The sequence below is a fragment of the Lepus europaeus genome, chromosome 17 (genome assembly GCF_033115175.1).
Source record: "Lepus europaeus isolate LE1 chromosome 17, mLepTim1.pri, whole genome shotgun sequence".
Taxonomy (NCBI): Eukaryota; Metazoa; Chordata; class Mammalia; order Lagomorpha; family Leporidae; genus Lepus; species Lepus europaeus.
The window spans coordinates 59,422,543-59,447,923 of record NC_084843.1 but is presented as its reverse complement, the minus strand read 5'-3'; the positions used below and the strand labels follow the sequence as shown (position 1 = coordinate 59,447,923).

The following is a 25,381-nucleotide window of genomic DNA, read 5'->3' as shown; positions in this document are numbered from 1 at the left end:
CTTTGCTGTTGGTTCACCCTCCAATGGCTGCCACGGCCGGCGCATTGCACTGATCTGAAGCCAGGAGCCAGGTGCTTCTCCTGGTCTCCCATGGGGTGCAGGGCCCAAGGACTTGGGCCATCCTCCACTGCACTCCCGGGCCACAGCAAAGAGCTGGCCTGGAAGAGGGGCAACCGGGACAGAATCCGGCGCCCCAACCGGGACTAGAACCCGGTGTGCCGGCGCCGCAGGCGGAGGATTAGCCTAGTGAGCCGCGGCGCCGGCCCATAAGTTTATCTTACTCCCCCTAACCCAAAAAGTGAAATCCAAGTGTACATGACATCTTCAACAAGTGCGTGGAAACATGTGTTGTGGACAAACTATGCATGGTTTTCACAGCTTTTTGCATCAGAATAAATGTATCTTTTAATTCCATTTTTGTGGGCCTTTGGGGTTCCCTGGAGGTTCCCGTCAGCATCAGAGCTCACAAGCACGGAGGCTGCTGAGAAGTCGGAGAGGTCCCTGAGCGCACTTCTCTCTGATCTGCTGGCTGCACCCGCAGGCTTCCTGCCCCGCAGTCACCCCCTGGCTGGGCGCCTCTGAAGCAGCCAGGCTCTGGGCCTTTGGCAGTTTAGGGAGGCCGTAGCCACGAGGGGCAGCGGTGTCGCGGGCACGGGCACGCACGGTGTTCTGGAGCTGTGTGCGGGTTGGTGCCACAGATTTCTTTGCGATCTGTGATGCCGCCCCGGATGATGAGAAATGTGTCCTAGCGATGGCCACGGTTTTGGAGAATCTATGTTTGCGCTTGCTTGGGAGCGTGGAGACTGAGTCCTGAGCCAGTCGGGTGAGGCTGTCGGCTCTGTGTCCCCATGCCTGGCACGGGAATCCTCTCACAGAACGCCAGTGAGGCAGGGGCGTGACACGGCCCCATGGGCTGACACTACCACCCTGTGCATCTGCACATCAGAAGCAAACGTCCTGGTTTGGCCTGAGCACTGATACCCAAGAGTCTGTTCTGCAGAGAACGGAGGACTCTGGGGCTTGGCCCTGCCGCCTGAGGCACTTCTCCCCCCAAAGTTCTGACTGCTATTAAATGCTGGAGAGAGAGAGGCTCCTCGCACCCATGGCTGACTTATTTTATATGGGAACCACATCATGTTATCAGCCAAATAGTATTGTGCTTAATGTAAAGTCGTTTTTTTTTTTTTTTGAGAAAAGATTTATTTGAAAGGTAGAGTGACAGAAAGAGAGGAAGTGGGATAGAAGAAGATAGACGAGAGAGAGAGAGAGAGACAGAGAGAGAGAGAGAGAGAGAGAGAGAGAGAGAGAGAGAGACCTTCCCTGTACTGGTCCCCCCCAATGCCCACAACAGGCGGGACTGAGTCAGGCTGAAGCCAGGAGCTGGGACCTCCATTGGGCCATCATCTGCTGCCTCCCAGCATGCAGTAGCAAGGAGCTGGGCTGGGAGCGGAGCAGCTAGGACTCCAATGTGGGCATCCCAAGCTGTGGCTTCACCAGCTGCACCACAACACAAGCCCACAAGGTGATTTTTAAATCAGAGGAATGTGCTCTTATTTGCAAGGTTAAACGTTCAATGAAAGAAAGAAAAATGATTTTTATGCCCCACTGCAGGCAGTGGCTTTAGCCACTATGCTGCAGTGCCACCCCATCTGTGGCATCTCTAGAATATCGGCAACCAGCACAGCTTCAGACCCTCTCTAACATTTCCAGTTGCCATGGAAATACTTTGTTTTGGGCTGGAACGCAGTCATGGATGACCCTATGGCTCTGAGCCTGGCTCTGGTCACCTACAAGTGTGCAGTGGCCGTGGTCTCATGGCCAGTGAAGAGTTGCCCTCCCAGTGGTTCTGCACATTTCCAGACCCAGAGCTCAATGCAGGGGCTGCCAAGTCCCCGTGGCCACTGTCTGTGGCCCTTCTGCCTCTGTGTACATGCTAGCTCTGCTTGCACTGGCATGCGGCTGTCTCACTTAGAAAGGAAGTGTTGCCTGTCATCACATGCGTGGGGAGTGCCATGTGCAGACTTTTCAGGCCGGCCACTTTTCTAACAGTCAAATCCAATCTAACAGTCCCTGTATCCTCTTCCACGTGGTGCCTCTCATCTGCATAGGGTCACATTCAGTCCACGGGGCCTTGCTCGTCTCTGGCTGCCATCTTTCTCCTTCCTCCTGCCTGCTCATGCCTGAGCCTGCTCACACACGATGCTCTCACTACCCACAGCGTTCCACCCCTGCATGGGCCTGGAGTGCTCCCAGCCCCTCCCCCCCAGCAGAGGTCATGGTCCCTTCCCTGCCCCACTCATGCATCTGAAGACAGTGATGGGTTTGCTGACCCCCGAAGTCCTGGCGTGAGTGCAGCACTTGACATTGACCGTATGTTCCATGCGTGACTCGACTGGGGACTGTGTGGTTAGAACACGAATCTGCAGTTGGGTTCACCCGTCATCAGTTCCCCAGCCACCCTGATGACAGGTGTCCGAGCAAAAACCTGTGCACAGACGTCCACAGTGGCAGAGGTGGAGGCAACCCCAACGTGCATCAACAGGCAAACGGATGAACAAAGTGGAATATTATTCAGCCGTCAACCAGGACAGAAGGTACTGACCCCCAGTATGATGTGGATGGACTTTGGAAAGTTAAGGTAAGTGACGGAAGCCAGACACAAAGGGCCACATACTGGATGATTTCACGGACACGAAATGTGCAGGACGGGCCAATTCATAGAGACACAAAGTAGGCCCGTGACTGCCAGCAGCTGGGGAGGCGTGTGGCTGCTTAACACATATGGGGTTTCTGTTGGGCGGGTCAGGCAGGCAGCTCTGGAACCAGACGGGCTGATGGCTGCACAGCACTGTGGAAGTACTCCATGCCACGGAGGTCCACACATTAGGGTGGTTATGGTGGTGCCTTTTGTGTTGTGTGTCTCACCACACCCTCGCAAGGTTCACTCAATGGCTCTAGACCATTTAGGGAGTAGCTCATGCAAAGGGAACCATCCACTTTCTAGTCCCCAGAGCACATGAAATGACCCGCTTGAGCCTGCTCCGATGACCTCCGGGACGCGAGCCCAGCTCTCTGGTCAGGTATGGCGTGTTTTGTTGCATAAACTGAGCCCACATGAGGCCAGTGGGGCTGGGAGGGGCTCTGCTGGGAATCCACACGGACCCAATGCCACACTTACCTTCAGCCACCTCCAAAGGGCCCTGGGATTTGCGAAGCTCCTTTACTGTTTCCAAGAACTCCTTCCCCCCAGCCTTTTCCAAGGCTTTACCTGCAAGGGAGCACAACGGGGAAACACTGTGATTGTTCTTTTGATGTCATTACACTGCTTGACGTAGACTTAGTAAGCAGTGTCGGTGGGGGTGCCCAGCGTTCTTGTATGTGTATATATATTTAAAGATCTGTTTATTGGTGCTGGTGTTGTGGTACAGTGGGTAAAGCTGATGCCTGCAATGCCAGCATCCCATATGGGTGTTGATTCGAGTCCTGGCTGCTCCACTTCCCATCCAGCTCCCTGCTAATGGCCTGGGAAAAGCAACGAAACATGACCCAAGTGCTTGAGCTCTTACTACCCACATGGGAGACCTGGAAGAAGCTCCTGGCTCCACTCTGGCTCCACTCTGGCAGTGGCAGCCATCTGGGGAGTGAACCAGCAGGTGGAAAATCTCTCTCTATATAACTCTTTCAAAAAAGATAACCAAGTATTTTAACAAAATATTTATTTGAAAGGAAGGGTGACACAGAGGTAGGGTGTAGGGAGAAATACACACACACACACACACACAGAGTTTTCCATCCACTGGTTCATTCCCCAAATGGCTATAAGACTCAGGGCTGGGCCTGGCCAAAGCCAGGAGCCAGGAGCTTCATTTGGGTCTCCCACGTGGGTGCAGGGGCCCAGGGGCTTGGGCCACCTTCTGCTGCTTTCCCAGGTGCATTAGCAGGGAGCTGGATCAGAAGTGGAGCAGCTGGGACCTGAATTGGTACTCTACTATAAGATGCTGGCATTGCAGGCAGCAGCTTTACCCATGGGACAACACTGGCCCCCGGAAGATGATTTTTTAAAAAAAATCTTCATATTCCAGTGTTCTGTTCCATGGGTTCAGTAACCATGTTGACAGCTCTGGAGTCCTGTTCCTATCTCAGTGCCACCAACATGTTGTAAGTCCTTGGGGTCAGAGGAAAGATACAGACCCAGGGCAGCCTTGCATGTTGTCCTCTGAACCTGGGGCTCCCTTTTCAATGGAAAAATGCAGAGGTTTGAGAGGCTTCCCTTGAAGGACTTTGCTGCTGCGAGACATCCCAAATCCTTTTTCTTTTTTTTTTTTTTGTTAAGATTTTTTCATGTATTTTGAAAATCAGAAACACAGAGACAGGAGAACCAGAGAGGGAGAAAGAGATCTTCCATCTGCTGGTTCATTCTCTAGATGGCTGCAACAGCCAGCACTGGGCCAGGGAGAGGCCAGGAGCCAGGAATTTCATCTGGGTCTCCCACGTGGGTGGCAGGGACCCAAGCACTTGGGCCATCTTCTACTGTTTTTCCCAGGCACATTGGCAAGGATCTAGATTGGAAGTGGAGCAGCTGGGAGACACACTGGTGCCCATTTGGGATGCTGGTATCACAGGCATTGGCTTTACCTGCTCTGCCACAACACCGGCCCCCTATATCCCCAGTCTTTGATGTTGGGGGCAATATTCCATGTCTCAGGGTCTTGTTTCCACGGAGGCCAAGTGGAGCGCCTTGGAGATGGCAGGAGGCGCTCTGGTCCAGCAGGGACCCGGTGCCTCGCAGCACCCTGGCGTCTCCGAGAACACAGCGGTGTGGTGTCCAGACCCGGATGCTGCGGCTGTCTGGCCTTTCGTCTGCGGATGAACATGCTGATGAGGATGTCTCGGGCAAGCCTCCACTCTCTCTCCTTAGTGGTTTTTATTACAGGCTGAGCATCCCTCATCTGGGAATCCAAATCCAACACGCTCCAAAGTCTGAAACGCTGAGTACTCACGTGACACCACAAAGTGGAAACTGCTGCCCCAACCTCACGTCATGGGCTGCAGTCAAAACTCAGGTGCAAGAAACGTGTTACACAAGATGGCCCTCAGCCGAGGCATATAAGGGGCACAAGAAACGTAAATGAATTTCGTGTTTAGACTTGGGCACCCTCTCCCAGGCTAAAGTTCCAAAATCTGAAATAGGGGCTGGCACTGTGGTGTGGTAGGTTAGGCCTCTGCCTGTAGTGCCGGCATCCCATATGGGCACTGGTTCAAGTCTTGGCTGCTCCACTTCCAATCCAGCTCCCTGCTGATGCGCTGAGAAAGCAGCAGAGGATGGCCCAAGTGCTTGGGCTCCAGTACCCATGTGGGAGACCCGGAGGAAGCTCTTGGCTCCTGGCTTCAGAGAGGCCTAGATCTGGCCTTTGTGGCCATTTGGGGAGTGAACCAGTGGATGGAAGACTTCTCTCTCTGTCTCTTCCTCTGTCTGTAACTCTGCCTCTCAAATAAATAAATGAATCTTAAAAACAAAACTCAAAAAAAACCAAAATCTGAAACACTTATGGTCTTGAGCATTTTGGAAAAGGCAAACTCAACCTGTATTATTTCTGTTATTATTATTATTATTATTATTTTTCAGTTCAGAGCGACCCTCGGACTTGGGCCATGGAGCTCCCACCCAGGCTCAGGCATGAAAGTGCATTGCACACACTGAGCACAGCCATCTCCAAGAGCAGCCCGCCCCACTGGGGTTTCCTCACTACTGTGCTTGCGTCTCAATGATACAAATGGGCAGTGGTGATCACAGCCCATGCCCACCACCCCCAATCTCCTTTCTGGCCTTGGACTCCTGGGCCAGGCACTGGTGGTAGGGTGGGGTTCACTTTGAGAAAAATTCACCAAACTGCACACTAATGATCTACTTTTACACAATACTTCATAAAACTGTCCAAAAATATATGCAGGATTTCAAAAAGCTCATTAATCTCTTGTGATGTTGTCCAATCACAGGTGAAGACAGAGTTTGACGGGGAACTCAGATAGTGGGATGTCCAGTTGACAATGACAAATGACAGATCTCATGAGGACATGACCTAACACCGGGCTACTCCATGGCGCCTCTCCCAAAGTAGAAGCCCTTACCTATATCTTCCTTGAGGTCAATTTCAGCTGTGGTTGGATGGACGATGCCCTCCACTCTCATGGAGCCAATATGGCTGATGTCACTCTGGGTCAGGGACAGCTGTGTTGGGAAGGAAAGACGGAGAACACAGGAAGATGAAGTTCCATTGAAATCTTCGTATTTTACTCAGCACTCATTAATTCGTAATTATTCTTACCGGATGTCAACATAAAGGCTGCCCGTAGAGCACCGCTCTCGATATTCCCTGTTGTCTGTTTTTCACTAGGCTTCTTGAGCCCAGTGGATTGTCTTTGCTTTGAGCATGCAACAAATCCACCTCCTCTTCCAGGAAGAGGAACGAGGTCTCCCGCCTCTTTCTTTCCTTTGGTTGCCCACGCCAGTGGGAGGTTTTCGGTGAGGAGTCGGTGCTCTGAGTTGCTGCCATGAGGCAAGCCCAGGGTTTGCTCTGTCTTCTCCCCTTAGTGCCCTGGATCTTTCCAGAACAACACAGAACTCCTGGAGGCAGGACTCAGAAGCCAACTACCTTGCTTGAGAGGAGTGGTGGGCTCTGGGATTCTGACCTGCCCATGTCTGGCCACCTTGCATTTTGGGGACCACAATCAGGAGGCTACCCTTGGGAAATGCCACCCAGTGTGCTCATATCATGGGTTGTAAGAAAGGCATTCTCTATCATGACCTGTGTGAGGAGGAACTTTGGTCCCCCTGGCTGAGTGGAGAAAGCTACTCAGCATGGAACCAGGGACAGCTGTAGGAGGGACACCCATTCCACCTCTCTGCTCCCTGCTTTCTGCCATCTGTGAGGCACTGGAAACGCGAACACCTGTGTTCTCAGGACATGCTTTTGCCAACGGCTTCGAGGGAGGTTCACTCTATATCAGCCTGCAGCATTCAGTGACCGGAGAGGAGGAAGTGACTATTTCCTGGTGTAGCTATTGCAGCCCCAGTTGACTTGGTAGACAAAGTGCTCTGTAGATGTCACACTTGTGGGGTTGACTTCTTTGCACGTCTGCCTGGGCTGCTGTTGTGTTGCTGAGGCCTGTTCAGATGTGTGGCCCTATTGGTTTTCTTCCTGCAGCCCAGGAAGGCAAGCAGGCTGAGTTATCAGCAAGTAAGGCATTGTTAACACCAGGCATGTCCGGGAAACAGATATTCCTGTTTTATTTCTTTGATAAATTACATTCAATGAAGACAGGCCTCTCAGAGGCTGTTTGAGAGGGCTAGCTATGGAGAGGTGCAGGGAGAATCCCCAGGAAAACCAGTCCTGCCATCCTAGCTACTCTCTGTGCTTCCCTTTGGCTGGCCAAGGTCAGTGTTAGCGGTTCTCAGCACCAGAGGAGGGCTTGCTCACTCTCACCATGCAGACACTGCCCAGCTCTTTAGTCTACCAATGAATAATCCAAGACTGGAGGGAAAGTCATATTAGGGGAGCAAGGGGCGAGGGATGAAGGAGGCATCACTGCTCATAAACAGGAGGTGGTAAAAATACAACAGTTTTGCTATGGCACACCAAGATCACTTTATTACCTTCTGTCCTAGAACAAGGCTCTTAGAAGACAGAATGGTGAATCCATCCCCTGGCCCGTCCTCTGAGGTGGAGTGTGAAGCTCCTTCTTTATCGCTGTCCTTTGGTTTGGACTGTTGGCAGAAGGCAGAACAGGTGAGAATCAGAAAGCCGGCGTGGCTTTCCTTAGCTCTTCCCACGGCTGCCACCAGCTTGGATAGGAAAGGAAGTGGTTAGGCATTATGTTCTGCTGTTTCTTTTCTTTTCTTTTTTTTTTTTTAACAGGCAGAGTGGATAGTGAGAGAGAGAGACAGAGAGAAAGGTCTTCCTTTTTGCCGTTGGTTCACCCTCCAATGGCCGCTGCGGCAGGCACATTGTGCTGATCCGAAGCCAGGAGCCAGGTGCTTCTCCTGGTCTCCCATGCGGGTGCAGGGCCCAAGGACTTGGGCCATCCTCCACTGCCTTCCCGGGCCATAGCAGAGAGCTGGCCTGGAAGAGGGGCAACCGGGATAGAATCCGGCGCCCTGACTGGGACTAGAACCCGGTGTGCCGGCGCTGCAAGATGGAGGATTAGCCTGTTAAGCCACAGCGCCGGCATCTGCTGTTTCTTTTTTATCTGAAATGTACAGTGAGAGTGAGAGTATGCACAAGAGACACATATACACACAGCAAGAGAGCAAGTGAGCGGGAGAGTGCGAGAGCGAGAGAGGTTTCCTGCTCCTGCTCTTGCTGGCTCCTGGCCCCGATATGCCCTGCCCCGTGTCACAGCAGAAGTGGCCCCTGGATCCTGGACTTGCCAGCCTCCAGAACTGATCTTTACAACACACATGGCGCAGGTGTCCTCCTAGATCAGCAGATAATGGACCACACACCTGGGCCCTCACCCGCACCTGGACACAGGGACGTTGTGCTTGCTCTTTTCAGTGCCCAGAGTTTACGAAGGCAAGCAGCAAAGCAAAGTGGGGTCGTCCACAGGGCACTGCTCAACCTCCCTTCTGCCCTGGTTTCCTTGGGGTGCAGTGGTAGTGGACCGAACTCTTATATGACCTTCTGTGTTACAGAGGTCTGTGAAATGAGAATGTCACAGTGTCACAGCTCGGCCCCACAGAGCTCTCCGTGGTCATGGAAATTCTGTCCGAGCTGTTGGCTGCTACCGTGTCTGTGTAATGTGGCTTGTGCCATCGAGGACCTGAATTTGTAACTGGATTTATTATTAATTCAGATGCAAACAGCCACAGGGGCCTACTGGGTCCTGTCCTGAGCAGCACCTGAATGTACTGCTACACAAAGGGCTCTCTGCGAGCTACACAACTCATTATGGCAAGCTGTCCCAGACACCTGGACGCCCACTGGCTGAACCTACGGGGCTCCCTAAGGGAGACCAGGGATTGCCGAGTCTGCAGCGTGGAGCTCCATGGAGCAACGAGAAGCAGGGTTCCAGGCTTGTGCCTCTCACGTGAGATTCTGGTGGGGGTGGGAGAGGGGTCTGAAAACCACCCCGCTCTGGGTTTGGAAATCTCAGACCTTGTGTGACGCTTTGAGCTCTAATCTCAAAGGCCTTGACCCTCTCCTCCCCGCACCAAACCCCAGGGCCCTGGGTTCTGCAGAGACGCTGGCTCGGACCGCATCAGTGCGTCGCTAAGCTTTGCTCTCCCTCTGCGCTGTCTCAGTCCATTCCGGCGGCTGTAACAAATTGCCACTGGATGATGGGTGGCTCATCAGAGATGGAGAGTCATTGCTGGCAGTTCCGGAGGCTGAGAAATCTAAGATCAAGGCAGGTGCCGGCAAGGCTGGTGCTGGCGAGGTCCCTTCCTCAGAGCTGGCGCCCTCTGGCTGTGCCCCCCCCCCCCCCCCCGGGGCGGAAGGCATGGAGAAGCTCGCTCAGGCTCTATTCCTGTTCACGAGGGGGCGTCCTTAATGATCTAATGACATTCCCCAGGCCCCGCCTCCCAGTGCCAGCCCCTGGGCTTAGCTGTGAGTCTGAGGGTTTTGTGGGGGGATGCAAACCTGAGCACAGCGGTGGGGTGAGCGCCCGGCTCAGGCATGCAGCCTCGGCTCACCTTTTTGGACGTGCGTGGCTTGGCGGCCTTGGACTTCTTGCCCCCCTTCTTTCCGGACGAGGCCTTCCTTCCTCTCTTCTCTGGGGGTGGGGAGAGGATGGTTTCCGACTTGCCTTTGGTCCCTCGCTTTTTGGCCAGCAGTTCGGGGTGAATTCTGGGCAGGACGCCTCCACTGGCGATGGTCACCCCCTTCAGCAGCTGAGGAGAGAAGAGCGTGGGCTCACAGCAGAGAGCTTGCTGCTGCGGATTTAATGCGGGTCTAACGGTCGGCAAAACGAGCCTGAACTTGGGTTTCTGCTTTCCTAAAGAAACTGCACGTTGCACCATTTAACTGGCTTTCCCCTCCTGCTTGCAGAGCGTTTCTCTGTAGGAATCGAGGCATCCCCTGATCTTGTGCAGAAAGCAAAACAAAGCAAGGCAAAATAAAAGGGAGACAGAAGTTGAACCGGGGATGTTGCCTAGGGTTCTGGCATTCCAGACACAGAGGAGCACAAAGAGCTCCAGATGTGGGAGCACAGCTGGACACGATCAGGTTCAAAGGTCAGTGCAAGGACCAGAGCCAGTTAAGAATCCCTTCTCCTGACCATGCACTGCCCAATCAGTGTATGTTTACTGTACACGATTGACACATATGACTACAGGAATACATTGTGCCAATCCCGAAGGGTCAACATTCCACGGACCACATTTGCCCATGATCTGTTAGTTACCCATTTATGAAAACAGACGTTTAGATCTGGTAAGGAAGAGTCTGGAAACCTCTACAGCAAACTGCTGCCTGCTACTGTGCCTGCTGGGAGGCGGCAGTGATGGCTCAGGTGCTCAGGGCCCTGCCGCCCATGCGGGAGACCCAGATTGGGTTCCAGGTTCCTGGCTTCCACCTGGTCCAGCCTGAGTGTTGCAGGCACTTGGGGAGTGAGTTAGCAAATGCAACACCTTTCTCCATCTCTCTGCCTTTCAAATGAAAAAAATAATTATAATGTATATGAGTGAAATTGGCATTTTGAGATTTGAATGTTTACAACCCTTGTTTCTACTGTTGAGGAATGGATTTTTTTTTCTTACTATTTGTTGAATTCTTTACTTAGTGGAGGGTTAAGCTTATGATTATAAAATAAAGAGAAAGTATGTCATCGTAAAAATTAAAAGAAAGAATAAGAAAGGAAGGAGGAAGGAGGGGAGGGTGGGAAGTATCACTGTAAATCCGTATGTATGAAATACAGGACATTTGTTCACCTTATATAAATAAAAATACAAAAATAATTAATAAAAACAAGAAGAATAGCAACTTAAAAAACCAAAATTGTTGATCAGCTATTGAATCTACTTACAAAAATTATGGTTTGTAGCTTATATGGCCTTGTGTCTTTTTAGTGATTAATTTTTATCCCGTTTTTTGAAATTGTCAGTCCATGATGGATCAGCAAGATTGGCAATAAGAGCCAATTTTTCACTACAGTTTGAGTGAATGAGATTAGAAAATAAATATAAGTAAAACTTCTTTTAAATGAGCGTATTTAAAAATTGAGAGGCAGAGAGGCAGCGATGCAGAGAGACAGGGAGAGAGGGCTCCCATTTGCTGGTTCACCCTCCGCATGCTTGCAGTGACGGGCTGGGGCAGGCAAAAGCCGGGAGCCAGGAACTCAACTCAGGTGTCCCCACGCGGGTGGCAGGAGCCCAATTACTTGAGCTATCACTGAGGCCTCCTGGGGTCTGCAGTGGTCGGAAGCTGGAATCGGAAGCCAGAACTGCACATGGAACCCTGGCACTCATACTGGATATGGGCATCTTAACCTCCAGGCCAATAGCCTGCGCCTAAACAAAACCCCTTATACTGTTTACCCACCACCTTGTGTACTATGGAGTGGGCTGCGCTGGGGCACCCACTTGACTTTGGAGTCAGAAGAAAACACAGCAGGACCTGTCCCACAGGCACTGAGTCTGAAACTGAACCACAGACCCAATAGCGTGAGTCCTCCCCTTAGCTGGTCTGAGACTGCACAGACGTGGCTGTCGTATGTGTGGTCTGCGGACAGCCGGCTCCACCTGCCGTGCTGTGTTTGGAGACCTATCCCGTGGCTGTGGCAATGCCTCAGACATACCTGGTTGAGCTCCTCATCATTGGCAACTGCCAGCAGGATGTGTCTTGGAGCTATTCTGGCCTTCTTGTTGTCTCTCGCGGCGTTCCCAGCCAGCTCCAGGATTTCGGCTGAAATGACAAGGGAGTGTTAGCAGGCAATCACACAATGGCATCTGAGCTCTCTAAAGTTTTCCTATAGACACGGTCTTTGGGTTTGATCCAATTTATTCACTGGCTATTTTTTTTTTAATTTTTTTTTTTTTTTTGACAGGCAGAGTGGACAATGAGAGAGAGAGAGACAGAGAGAAAGGTCTTCCTTTGCCGTTGGTTCACCCTCCAATGGCTGCCACGGCCAGTGCACTGCGCTGATCCGAAGCCAGGAGCCAGGTGCTTCTCCTGGTCTCCCATGGGGTGCAGGGCCCAAGCACTTGGGCCATCCTCCACTGCCTTCCCAGGTCACAGCAGAGAGCTGGCCTGGAAGAGGGACAACCAGGACAAAATCTGGCGCCCTGACTGGGACTAGAACCCGGGGTGCTGGCACCGCAGGTGGAGGATTAGCCTATTGAGCCGCAGTGCCAGCCCACTGGCTATTTTTAAACTTGGACTTGGAAAGAAGTCCAGAATGCCAAAAAGAACCCATCAGAGGCAAGTATATTTTCGTAAGATCTGATACAGGATCCTAGAGCAAAGTCTTCCCATTGTTTTAGACATTCATTCTCCCTCTTCCTTAGTAGATGGGCTTGTGACTTTTGGCTGAGCACAGAGCCACAGGAACAAAGACTATATTTCCTACCATCCCTGGTTGAAAAGTATGGTCACGTGACTAAGTTCTGGCCAATGGAAGGCAGGCAGTTGTGTTGTAAGGGACTTCTGGAAAGGGTTGTGGCCTTCTTTCCTTTCTGCTGGTGGATGATGGACACGATAGCTGGCATCTGAGCAGCCGTCTTTGACCAAGAAGTTGTGGAGGAGAGCAACAAGATGGAGTTTTTAATATGAGAGTGAAGTAAAGTCTTTTGTTTAAACCAAAGTTAGCAGAAGTGAATCCTGACTAATACAGAATCTTGGCCCAGGCCCTGAATTTTGTTGGGTCTACAGAGAGCAAAGCCATCTCTGAGGAGAGCAGAGAGTGGGGAGAATCTGTCTCTGGGACCCAGTGGGATCCGCTGTAGACTCTCCCTCACCCCCTCCCTTGGTGCGGCAGGTTCCTCCTGTCCTGGGGTACAGTCGATGGTGAGGGCTGACTCAGCCGTGGGATGAGGAGAGGCTCACGAGACCTGGGTGGAAAGACCCCCCAGGACGTAAGCATGGCTATGAGCTGATCAGACGTGGCATTTGGTAAATGAGAAAATGTTGATGAAAAGAACTTTTCCTATAGCAATTTCACACGGCAGCAACACTTTGGGGTCAAAATCATAAAAAGCTGTGGAATTGGTTTAGACCACGGACGCACATTGCCTCTTCGTCTTCTGTCTCGTTTTGTTATTTTCCCTTCTTCCTCAAAATTGGGAGGATGTTATACGAAACCAAATTTGTCTGCCTTCAAAAGTGTGAATGAGCTTTGAAGAAAAATCCCTTTCTTTGGAAAGCTAGAGGTGTGTGCCCATGTGTTGTCTCCTTGATAATGAGGGGGAGTCAGTGTGTGTGTGTGTGTGTGTCTGTGTGCGCGTTTGGGGGGTCTGCTGGTACAATACATAAATCCTAAAATTAACAGGCAATTCTGTAGGAGTCTTTACAATCAACCTAATTTCAAATGAAATAGCACATGAAATTGCCATCATTCATAAAATCTATGGCAATAATAAAAACTTGGCATAAGTATGCCATATTAACTAAGCAAATGTGATTAACAAAAAATTAGAATAAAATAAACATTAGAGTTAAATATTTATGGCATTTCCATAATGAAAAAGTGCTAAATCACTGCAAATTCATTCTCACATCTTCTCCAGATGATTAAGCAATGACTATTGTGCTTACCCATGATGCATTTCTACGGGCCCATGTTTTCTGAATCAAAGATTGGGGCGGGCCGGCGCCGTGGCTCAACAGGCTAATCCTCCACCTTGCGGCGCCGGCACACCGGGTTCTAGTCCCGGTCGGGGCACCGATCCTGTCCCGGTTGCCCCTCTTCCAGGCCAGCTCTCTGCTGTGGCCAGGGAGTGCAGTGGAGGATGGCCCAAGTGTTTGGGCTCTGCACCCCATGGGAGACCAGGAGAAGCACCTGGCTCCTGCCATCGGAACAGCGTGGTGCGCCGGCCGCAGTGCGCTACCACGGCGGCCATTAGAGGGTGAACCAACGGCAAAGACCTTTCTCTCTGTCTCTCTCTCTCACTGTCCACTCTGCCTGTCAAAAAAAAAAAAAAAAAGATTGGGGCGCTCCACTTTGAGAGCCATGAGCACACTTGGTGGAGCAATGGGATGGGGTTTGAAGTGGATGTCTTGTTAAGTCATCCACTTGGTGCATTCAGGTCGTTGCCCAATCCTTTCTCGCTCTTGCAAAGGATACCCCTTAAGAGATGGAGGTGTAAGCCTCTCAAAGGTTTTTTTTTTTCTAATGACTCCGGGTCAAAAAGTACAGTTCCGCAGTGTGCACCATAAAAGGGATTTCCTTCACCAACTTACTCAAGGCATCGTCACTGCTGGAGCCCATACTTGCCTCTCTTTTTAAATCGGAGAGGGAACCACGGAGCTGCCCAAGTTGAAACTTGGGAGCAGGTGAACTGAATTTAGCATCTTGAACCATGGCTTTCCTGCCTCCTGACACCTGTGTTTAGAGACATGTGCAACCTCCCCAAGGCCATCAAGTGAGCCGTCTGCAGGAGGGCCAGGCTGCCAGGGAGCCGTGCAGGCCTGGAGCTTGCAGAAGACCCTGAGGAAGGTCCGGCTGTTTTCAGTTTGACAGATGGATGCACAGGCATTAGAGTCACAGGAGGAAAACCTGCTGGAATCCAATGCGGCACGAGGGACGAGCGGCGCAGTGCAAGCCACGCAGCGAATGAGCAGCTGGGCTCTTGGGCTGGCCTTTCTGAGACAACTTGTAAGAAAGAGCACCCTGGAGCCGATGTTGGGGCACAGCAGGTCAAGCTGCTGCTTGGGACACGGGCATCCCACCTCGGAGTGCCGCTTTAAGACCCGGCTGCTCCCCATCCAGTCCAGCTTCCCGCTGATGCACCTGGGGAGGCAGCAGGTGATGGCCCAAGTAGTGGGCCCCTCCCCCCTACCTATGTGGGAGGCCAGAATGGAGTTCCTGGCTCCTGGCTTTAGCTGGCCCAGCCCCAGCTATTGCAGTCATTGGGGAGGGAACCAGTGGATGGAGGACCCCCCCCCCCCATTATTCTGCCTTTAAATAAATAAATAAACCCTGGATTCTAGGCTCTAGCTTTTTTTTTTTTTTTTTTTTTTGACAGAGTTAGAGAGAAAGGTCTTCCTTCCATTAGTTCACCCCCAAAATGGCCGCTACGGCCAGAGCTTCACCGATCCGAAGCCAGGAGCCAGGTGTTTCCTCCTGGTCTCCCATGCGGGTGCAGGGGCCCAAGCACTCGGGCCATCCTCCACTGCCCTCTCGGGCCACAGCAAAGAGCTGGACCGCAAGAGGAGCAACTGGGACTAGAACCTGGCGCCCATATGGGATGCGGGCGCTGCAGGCGGAGGATTAACCAAGTGAGCCACGGCGCCGGCCCCTAGCGTTTTTTCTATAAAGAGAAGAACATATTGACACAGCGGAGACTGTGGAGCACATAATTCGTATTTTTTTGGATGTTCAGTCTGGACATCCTTGCACAGGGACATCACCATTTAAATGCCTGAAATATTGTTACACATCATTAATGGTTCAAGTGTTATTGTGACCAGTATATTCTCAGGAATTACAAAAGTTTGCTACGTTCGTGAGTGATTTTATCGATCTGGGGCCCAAAGAATCCTTATATTGGCAATCAATAGGAAAACAAGATTTACACAGCACAAATCGGGTTCACTGCCAATGTTGCAGGAAGATGGTGATTCTACTGAGTGCTCTGGACGTCTGTGAGGTCCACAGACTCCTACAGCACGCCCCGAGCTCCTGGCAGTCACACCGCCACAACAGTAGCCACGTGGAACACAGCTGAGCAGCTGGTCCTAAACAGGCACGACTCCCTTAGCCAAAGGGATGCCCGGGTCTTCTCACTTTGTACACAACCTAAACAACACTGGGCACTCCAGCCCGTGGAAGATAGGAAATGCCACCTTAAATGAACGGTTGGGACCGGGGACACGGAGTGGCCGTTCCGCCACGGCTCAGTCTCCTTGCCTGACCCCGTCCTTGGAAGTGGTGGTGCCCTGTGCTCTCCTTGGGCTCTGCAGTCTTCTGGGGAAAACCCATCCAGCCACGGCTCCAGCTTCAACACACAGGCCCCTGCTCTAGTCCTGCTAGGACGCCACCAGACAGGGGCCCCGCAGGAAAACGAAACCCGGCATGTCTCCAGTCATTTCCCCACACCTCCTTTTTCCAGTGCGTTTGGGACCCGGCAGCTCCACCCACGCATAGCCCCCACCACAGAGGCTTCCTTCTCCCTCTGCTCACCTGCCCCTAGCCCCTACGGCCAGCCAGCCTCCTCAATCTCACACAGCTGTGCCCCGCTGGGTGCCATTACTGGGTTCAGGCTGGTCTCTCTTCTAGCCCAGGTGACTTGATGGCTGGCTACGTGGTTTCCCTGTCCCTAGTCTTACCCTCCTCCAGATCCGTGTCTTCATATGCTGGCTCACATGTACCTTACGCAAAGTAAAACAAAGACGCCTCTTCCCAAACGCGCTTTACTGCCTTGGTTTTGTTCATGCAAGGCCCTTTATCAACATCTGCTGGAAACTCTCATAATAAATATATCACTGCAGTCTATGGTGGGAATGAGACACTTTTTTTTTTTTTTTAAAGACTTATTACTTACTTGAAAGGCAGTTACAGAGACAGAGACAGAGAGAGAGAGGGAGATCTTCCATCCGTTCACTCCCCAAATGGCCGCAAAGGCAGGGTCCGGGCCAGGACAGTCAGGAGCCTTGAACCCCACCCAGGTCTCCTACAGGGGTGCAGGGGCCCAAGCGTTTGGGCCGTCCTAAGCTGCCTTCCCAGGCATATAAGAGGGAGCTGTATCAGAAGCAAAGCAGCTGAACTCGAACCAGGGCTCCAGGACAGGATGCTGGAGTCGCAGGCGGAGGCTTAGCTGCTGGCCTCCACACCGGCCCGGTGTGCGCTCTTACATGTGTGCCCTCGGGCGGTGTAAGACCCGCGCAACCGCGTAGCTGCTCACGGCGGCCGCAGTGATTTTTTCAAAATACAAACGTAATACGTGAAAACCGTTAGATAAGAAAACGCGTGGAGAGACCCAAATGACCTGGTATAACTCGGCAGTGAGTTAAAGTTCGGCTGAGTTGGCATTCTTGCGCGGTCTCTTTAAGTGCCGGCTTGATAGGCCCACCTTCCCAGGATGCACCTATCACATCCGGGGTCAGGCGCATGCTCAGACCGCACCCATTTGTAGCTCCGAGGTGGCGGGGGCGGGCTCATCCCGGTCCTTATAAAGAGAGGCGGCAGGTGGGGAGAGGACTCTCCCGCAGGCCGGTGGTGTGCTGCGTTGTTTGGAGGACCGTGGTTTTTCTTCTCGTTCACGGGTAGGTCTGGCTCACTTACGTTTCGGATTTCTCTGTGGGCAGCCCACACCTGCATGTGAGTGTGTGTTTACTCGTTCACTGCCGAATCAAGCCTGTTTGTATCTGCGCTCAATACCTGCTTCCCAGTTAGCCTATTTATTTATTTATTATTTAAGATTTATATATTTATTTGAAAGAGTCACAGAGAGGCAGAAGCAGAGGAGACGTCTTCCATCCGCTGGGTCACTCCCCAATGGCCGCAACGGCCAGGGCTGGGCCAGACCGAAGCCAGGAGCCTCTTCCCGGTCTCCCATGTGGGTGCAGGGGCCCAAGGACTTGGGCCATCTTCTGCTGCTTTCCCAGGCCATCAGTAGGGAGCTGGATCGGAAGTGGAGCAGCTGGGACTTGAACCGGCATCCACATGGGATACTGGCTACGCCTCAGCGCTGGCTTTGGGATGTGGGCATCTTAACTATTACACTACACGCCTGCGCCTGAGGCTGATTAGTTGGCCAACACTAGCAGAATTCTACACATCAAGGAACTGAAGCATGGATATACTGAATATTCGGGGATACTTACACAGGTTCAAGTCCATGGAACATTCTAGAGTAGTTGATTATGCATTCTTTGCTGGATTGTTCAACCTGTGTCATCAAGGTGGGACTAGAAACATTGTGTGTCTCTAACAGCAACAGGATGTGTGCTCCTGGAACCAGCCAGGCAGCCCGCCTGGGGAAGTCAGGCACAGCCAAGCTGCCCTCTCCCCTGGGGCTGCTGGAAGTGGGTGCCACTGCGGGTCTGTCCCCTCCCCTGCCAGCCTGCGAATCAGCAACTTGGAGAGAGGACTTCAGAAATCAGACATGAAGGCCGGTGCCATGGCTCAATAGGCTAATCCTCTGCCTGCGGCGCTGGCACACCGGGTTCTAGTCCCGGTCAGGGCGCTGGATTCTGTCCCGGTTGCCCCTCTTCCAGGCCAGCTCTCTGCTGTGGCCAGGGAGTGCAGTGGAGGATGGCCCAAGTGCTTGGGCCCTGCACCCCATGGGAGACAAGGAGAAACACCTGGCTCCTGGCTTCAGATCAGCGTGGTGCACCGGCCGCGGCAGCCATTGGAGGGTGAACCAACGGCAAAAGGAAGACCTTTCTTCCTGTCTCTCTCTCTCTCACTGTCCACTCTGCCTGTCAAAACAAAACAAAACAAACAAACAAACAAAAACCTACCCCTACAAGAAACGAACCATATTTACTTGCGTATCTCATACTCTCTCACACACACAGACGCACACACACAGACTAGTCTCCCCTGCACTGTTGCTGAGTTTTCAGTTACCATGGGGTTCACCGAGGTCATATTAAAAGGAAAATTCCAGAAATAAAGTTTTAAATTGTGTGCCATTCTGGGTAGCAGGAGGAAATCTTGGCACCAGCCTGCCCTGTCCCTCCTGGGATATGACCAGTCCCTTTGTTGAGTGTATCCACACTGTATATGCTACCCACCCACCGTTATCAGATGGACTGTTGTGGTATCACAGGGCTTATTTCATTCAATAAAAGCCCCAAAGCACACAGTAACGATGCTGGCCGTTTAAACTTGTTAAACTGCTTCCTTTAAGTAGAAATGTGTAAGGTTTTTGACTTGGAAAGAAAATCAAATGCTGAGGTTAAGGTCCACAATAAGAAATCTAGGAATACAACTCCCCCTATCCCTGATAGCAAAACACAGCTAGGCTAGAGAGCTCCTAGGTGGTGGGTCCTTCCCGCCCTCCTCCCTCTCCCGAAGCCTCTGGGAGTTGGCTTGGCCTCGCAGGCCAGGTGAGAGCCGTCAGCACACACAGGTGGGCGGGTTCGCCTTACCTGCCAGGTATTCGATGACGGCCGCCATGTAGACGGGAGCCCCCACGCTGATCCGGTACTTGAAAGTCCCTTTCTTCAGGTAGCGCATCAGCCTCCCCACCGGGAAGATGACGCCTGCCCTGGCTGAACGGGACAGCTTGGACATCTTCTTCTTCCCGCTCCGGCCCGACATCTTGCCTCAGTTCCCCTCTCAGTTTGCTGACACTGTGGCCTCCTGGCACTAACACAGTACTGAAAAGGAAAGAAGGCGGGTTGAGGCAGGGTGGCTGCACATACCTGGGACTCAGCAGTATGGCCTCTGGGTGCTGGGGTGATGCACCTGACTGCCGCACACAGGAGCTGGGCGTGGGGTCTTCCGTGGGCATGGGCAGGCCCACCCTCAAACATCCCTTCCCCATCAAGCCAGCCCAGCCTCAAGAGGACCAGTTCATGAAAACTGTCGCTGGAGAGAGTGGCCTGAGGACGTGGCAAGAAGTACGGCGGAAGAGGATGCTCCATGAGTGCGCAGTTAATAAGAAATAGATGCAAAGCTGGGATTTAGTTCATCTGATGAGCGTCAGTGTAGAACTCAATTTCCTAAAGTATCTGACAGTGCCATTATGATGAAGGAGTTTTGTATTAAAAACTACAGAATTAGCCACAAACTCCATTCTCAACACTCATTTATCTCCCAGGTGAATGATGCAAGTTTGGGACATTTTATTACATACATCAGATACATTGTTTTCAAATGCTCCTATGTACTTACCACTCTATTTTTGTGTGTGTGGTTTTGCCCCCAAATGGTGTAGACATTTATCAAAGTTGGGTTTAAGCGTGAGTAGAGGTTTAGCGTAGACGCTAAGAGACCACATCCCTCACTGACTTCCCTGGGCTCCAGCTCCTGACTCCAGCTTCCTGCCAGTGCAGACCCTGGGAGGCAGTGGTGATGCTCAAGTAATTGGGTCCCTGCCACCCTTGTGGAGCCCTGGATTGAGTTCCCAGCTCCCAGCTCTTGTCTCTGGCCATTGCGGGCATTTGGAAAGTGATCCAGCCGATGGGAGCTCCCTCTTTCTGTCTCTCTGCCAATCTGACTGTCTCTGTTGATATCTCTGACTCGTAAATGAAAAAAAAAATTAAGTACATGCAAAGATAGTCTTAGAATGCTCTTTTTGGTAGTAAGACACAGAGATAGAATAATATCACCATGTTTAGAACTTCCACGTTTTCCATGCTTGTGTTGAGGTGGCTTATTCTCTTAAATCCACCTGCAGATGTGTTGCCTTTGAGGAAGCCACTAACTGCTAATTGGTTTATTCATCAGTAGAAGGGGACTTCAAAAATTTGTGGAAAATGTTATTAAAAGGTGTTTATTTTGGTGCAAAAATTTTTGAAATCCAGTTTTTTCATAATAAATGTTTTTTTAAATGAAAAAACTATGCATGGATTTAAAAATCTGTTTTGCACCAAAGGGACTTTTTGAGGTGTCCTGGTGTGGAACACCTGTCCCTGGGGACAGGTGCAGCAAGGTTGAGTGGCCCTGTCCTCACACAGCACCTGTTTGCTAGCTGAGTGCTGATGCTCAGAGTGGAGGTGGTTCTTGGTAGAGTGGACAGAGCTGGGACCAGAGCCGAGGCCTAGGCACGGTCCCACTTCTGCATAACCAGCTACCCGAGCTCCATGTCATTAGCTCCGGCCTCTGGCCTCATCTGCAAAACAGGGGAGGTGGCTAATTGATTCTTAAGGTCCTTCGGGCTTAATCACACTGCTTTTCCTGAAATGCACTTTCAAGTGGTTTTGGAAAAGAAGCTTAGTCTCTTTAAAAAGTCAGTTCTAAAGAGTTAAGAGCCTGCACAGGTTCACAAAGATGTATTAGTGACTCCACTAAGCCAATTACGTGCTTTTTCCAGTACTGTTAAGTAGGGGGGAGGGGGATTAGTAAGTCTGGTTGCCAAGGAAACCACATGAAAAACCCATCACTGGGTGGACATGCCCGGTGGATATGGTGTGTGGTGGATAAGGTCATAATCTCTCCCTACTGTCCTCCCACTGGGGAAGATGCACAAGGACCAATGTCATGAGGGCCAGAACGTCCCCTGCACGCACATGTGTGCACATACACAAACAGCCAGAGAGCGACTGGGTGGCGGGATAAAGCTGCCTGGGACCGCTCCCAATGAAGCCACGGGGAGTCACAGGTTGTCCTAAAAATTGGAAATTCAGACGTGTGGCAGAAGAAAAGTGACGTCAGGGCATTGGTCCTGCGGATAAAGTGCCGAGGAAGGAAATCAAGGCCGGAAGTCAATGTAGGGATCACCCTAGGAGTGCTTTGTCACAAGAGTCCCTATGGCTTCCAGGCTTCCTTCCAGCTGAGGGCCTTGGCCAGGGCTGGGGGATGCAGCTCCAGGTGAGACCCACTGACCTTTGGGTATTCTTGAGCAGGCACGGCGAGCTCTAAGCAGCCAGAGTCATGGCCGTCAGAATAACCACACCCAGGAATCCCCAGAGGATTCCAGGTCCCATTTATGGAGTCCACAGATGGAGGGAAGCGCTGGGCTCTCCAGCCATGGGAGAAGACCTTGCTCTCCAAGACCACCCCCACCCCACGCCTGTGCCGGACTCCACCCAGTTAGGAGAAATTACAACCTCCAACTTTCTTCTTTCCTTGAACTCCACTCACTCTTGGGAAGAAAGGAGTTAAAAACTTGACAGGATTTTATCCACATCCTGTGAATCTGAGTGTTGAGAAAAGAAACATCTCAATAGGAAAATTTGATTCCATCCTGCTAATACCTAAATGTTTACATGTATTTACCTTCTGTTCCAAAACAGTTCTGCTCTGATTAGGGCCGCAGTATGAGCACATTATGTCTGTTTACATGTTTGTAGAAAGCGTGGCTGGAGGTACACTTAGCACCTCACACACACCACAGAGGGCCCTGGGGACGGCATGGCTCTGTGCAGTGGCTGTGTCCTCCAGGCGACACGTGGGACCCTTGAGGAACCTGAAACCCAGATCTGCAAGAGTTCAGGGTTAGCAGATCAGAGAGCTCTAAGCTCAGTGGCCCTGGGGGACAGGAACCAAACTGCAAACTCAGGGAGGCAGGGCAGCTGTGCCCTCACACACACGGGGCCCCTGTGGCCAGAGGAGCACCACTCGTGGGTGTGCAGGGCAACAGGGAGTGTTCTGACTCTGTTGTTTTAGGATTTATTTCTAGGATCAGGTTTCAAGCCGATAAAGACACTGACGAGTTAGATTTTATAGATAACACCGGGTAAATATTAAATTACAGCACTGACTCAGACATGGGTAATAAACTCACACCAGCCTATTCAAATAACTACTGTATTTCACTGGTTTTATGATGTACTTTTTTTAAAAAACATTTTACTGTCTCTAGAAATTGGTATGCATTTTGCCATCACTGACACCTTGCATTCAATGAAAGATAACATTTATGGGGTATTTATTATTGAACAAGGAACCACATTACATGGTACGGAACTTCCATGACCCTGGTCCTCAAATATTTTCCAACAGAGCTGCATTAGAAAATAAATATAGTAATGGTAGTAATAAACCATAATGAAGTTTCAAAGAGATCTGGGAGCCATGGTTCCCAAACTATGCACCAGGGCACCCTGGGGCACACCTGCAGGAGTGGTTAAGCTTTCAAGGCAAGTACAGCGATGCTTGACCTCTGCTGGACCCGCCACTCCCAGCTCATGCTGGCTCACGGTTTCAGTGGTAGATTGCACTACATTCTTCTTGATGAGGCCTTATCTTTGCAAAGCTGGGTTTTTGGGAGTTGCTGTGATTAAAAGCAAGCTGTGGGTGAAAATATGGAACAGAAAATGAGAGTGGCAGTGTCCAGTCTGATTGAAGAACTTATGTAGTGCCAAGCAGGTGCACACATCTTAGTTGAAACTCATTGTGATGATTTGAGGATGGCATACAAATATTCTTTTCAATTCATGTGTGCTGTTTTTTCAAACAGCCAGCACATGTGTAGCCATAAATACTTCTGAAGTTGCTCGGACCTTTAATAAATGGAAGGTTCTTCTGGTCTGTGGCAGAGAGGACACGTGGCCGAGACACTGAGGACTCTGAACTGACAAAGTTCAGGAATATCTGTGTTGGGTCTGCCCCCAGTAAGTTTGAACATCCAGTATGTCTTGCTCAAGATCCCCTTGAAGCAAGGAAAATAAGAGATAAAGAAGCTGTTTTAGACATCTGAGATTATTTTACCTTTAAATCTAAGTAATATTTGCACATTGTAAGTAAAGGTAAAATTGTTTCCAAATGGGCCAGTGTTGAAAATTTACCCCTTCTCCCCCAGGCTCACTTGCAGAGGTGACCACATGTGACAAGTCTGCATTTTGTATTTCTCCTTCCTTTTCTGATAGTTGACAGTTATATTTTCACTTTAGTTTCCTCCTCCAATTGCCTTGGCAACTTTAAATCACACATCTCAGGCGCTGTTTCCGGCTCCTCCAGTTTGGGCATCACCTCTCACACCGCCCTCTCGTAGGATGAGCATGAGAGTGCAGACCTTTCTCTGGTGCTCTGCTCCCTGTCTTGCCTGCCTCGTTTCATCTGTCTACTTCCCATTGTCTTGCTTCATAACATTTTACATTTTTTTGCATCACCACATTTTTAGGTTTATTTAATTTTATTTTTTAAAATGTGTTGAGACTTGTATAGCAGCATATTCTTTCTTCTTTTTTTTTTTTTTTAAGATTTATTCATTTATTTGAAAGGAAGAGTTACAGAGAGGCAGAGAGAGAGTGAGGTTTTCTATCCACCAGTTCACTCCCTAAAAGACCGCAACAGCCTGAGATGGGCTGATCCAAAGCCAGAAGCCAGGAGCTTCTTCCCAGTCTCCCATGCAGGTGCAGGGCCCAAGGACTTGGGCTATCTTTTGTTGCTTTCCCAGGCCATAGCAGAGAGCTGGATGGGAAGTGGAATAGCTGGTTCTTGAACCGGCGCCCATATGGGATGCAGGCATTTTAGATGGCGGCTTTACCCACTATGTCACAGCGCTGGCCCCTCTAGGTTTATTTTGAAACTGAAATGCCAACATGCAGCGTTGGGTGATGAAGACTTCGTACCTGTTGTTCCCAGCAGAATACCGAGGGGGTGCTAGCATCACATTTCCATCTCTGTGGTCCCGCACTGGGAGCCTTGTGTCCCAGCATCAGGAATGGGATCTGTTTGCTTTGAAAACATGACGTTCAAAATCCTCTCCACTTCACTTGACATCCCTTTCAGACGCTATGTGTTGTGTATGGTTTCCCCTCCAGCCTGTGAGGTTGCCAGCTCTGCTGTCCAGTGGCTGGATCAAGAATGGGTGGATACTGAACTGCTCTCCGGATGCCGTTAGGTTCCTGCAGGCCACTGGTCATGCTTCGATCAACCGATCAACACACAACCTTATCATGCTTATGTTTCTGTTTAAAGGCATCTTATGGGGTATACATGCTTGATTCATTTAACACTGAACTCACGGCCAACAGCACTGTAGCTCATGCCTGAACAACGCTTCTTTAACACTCGTGATGTCTCCATATGGTGCATCTCACCCTTGCCCTGAGGAACACCGGGCAGTGCTTCATTGTGCTTGTGAGCCATTTTAAACAGCAAACACCAACAAAAACATGCAAAAATCACAGCACGCCAAGGACAGCGAAAAGCATTCTGTTGCTGGTGTGAGAGCTGAAGCAAGAAGGCCTCATTCACCTCTTCTTAGAAATGTGCACATGGGGAGACTGACACTCCTTGAAGCTCTGTGCATGTCTTTGACCACCAGTAGTCCATGAGTATTGGTTTTGGGGTTACAAATAAATTGTAGCCAGCAGGAAAACATGCAAATACGGAACTGGTGGATAATGAGGAGGGACTGCACTTTTCTTTGTTCTTGTTGAACAAGGGAAAGTGTGCCTTTACCATACCCTCTGAATCACTCAGCTTCTCAATTATGTTGTTCTTTGTAGGGGTCCTGTTCGAGGACATTGTCCCTGGAGCCCTCTGACCTCCTCCAATTTGGGGCAGAAGTTATCCTCGCCAGGGGTCATCCTGGGACCTGTCTCCTGCTCATACTCAATCCCATGCTCCCCCTTTCTTGGTTTTCTCTTGGTCTGTTTGTATCTGC

At 50.8% G+C, this 25,381-nt stretch overlaps 1 protein-coding gene across 1 annotated transcript in view; it reads right to left on the bottom strand.

Moving 5' to 3' along the window:
• LOC133775629 (core histone macro-H2A.2) overlaps positions 1-25,381 on the bottom strand; it is a 41,197-nt gene that overhangs the window by 4,647 nt on the left and 11,169 nt on the right. Inside the window, exons 2-7 of the mRNA XM_062214004.1 lie at positions 19,251-19,481; positions 11,794-11,900; positions 9,692-9,889; positions 7,655-7,765; positions 6,130-6,229; positions 3,179-3,268 (exon numbers count right to left, since the gene is read on the bottom strand). Coding sequence (XP_062069988.1) covers positions 3,179-3,268; positions 6,130-6,229; positions 7,655-7,765; positions 9,692-9,889; positions 11,794-11,900; positions 19,251-19,422 — 778 coding nt within the window. The 5' untranslated portion in view covers positions 19,423-19,481. The remainder of the gene's footprint in view (positions 1-3,178; positions 3,269-6,129; positions 6,230-7,654; positions 7,766-9,691; positions 9,890-11,793; positions 11,901-19,250; positions 19,482-25,381) is intronic.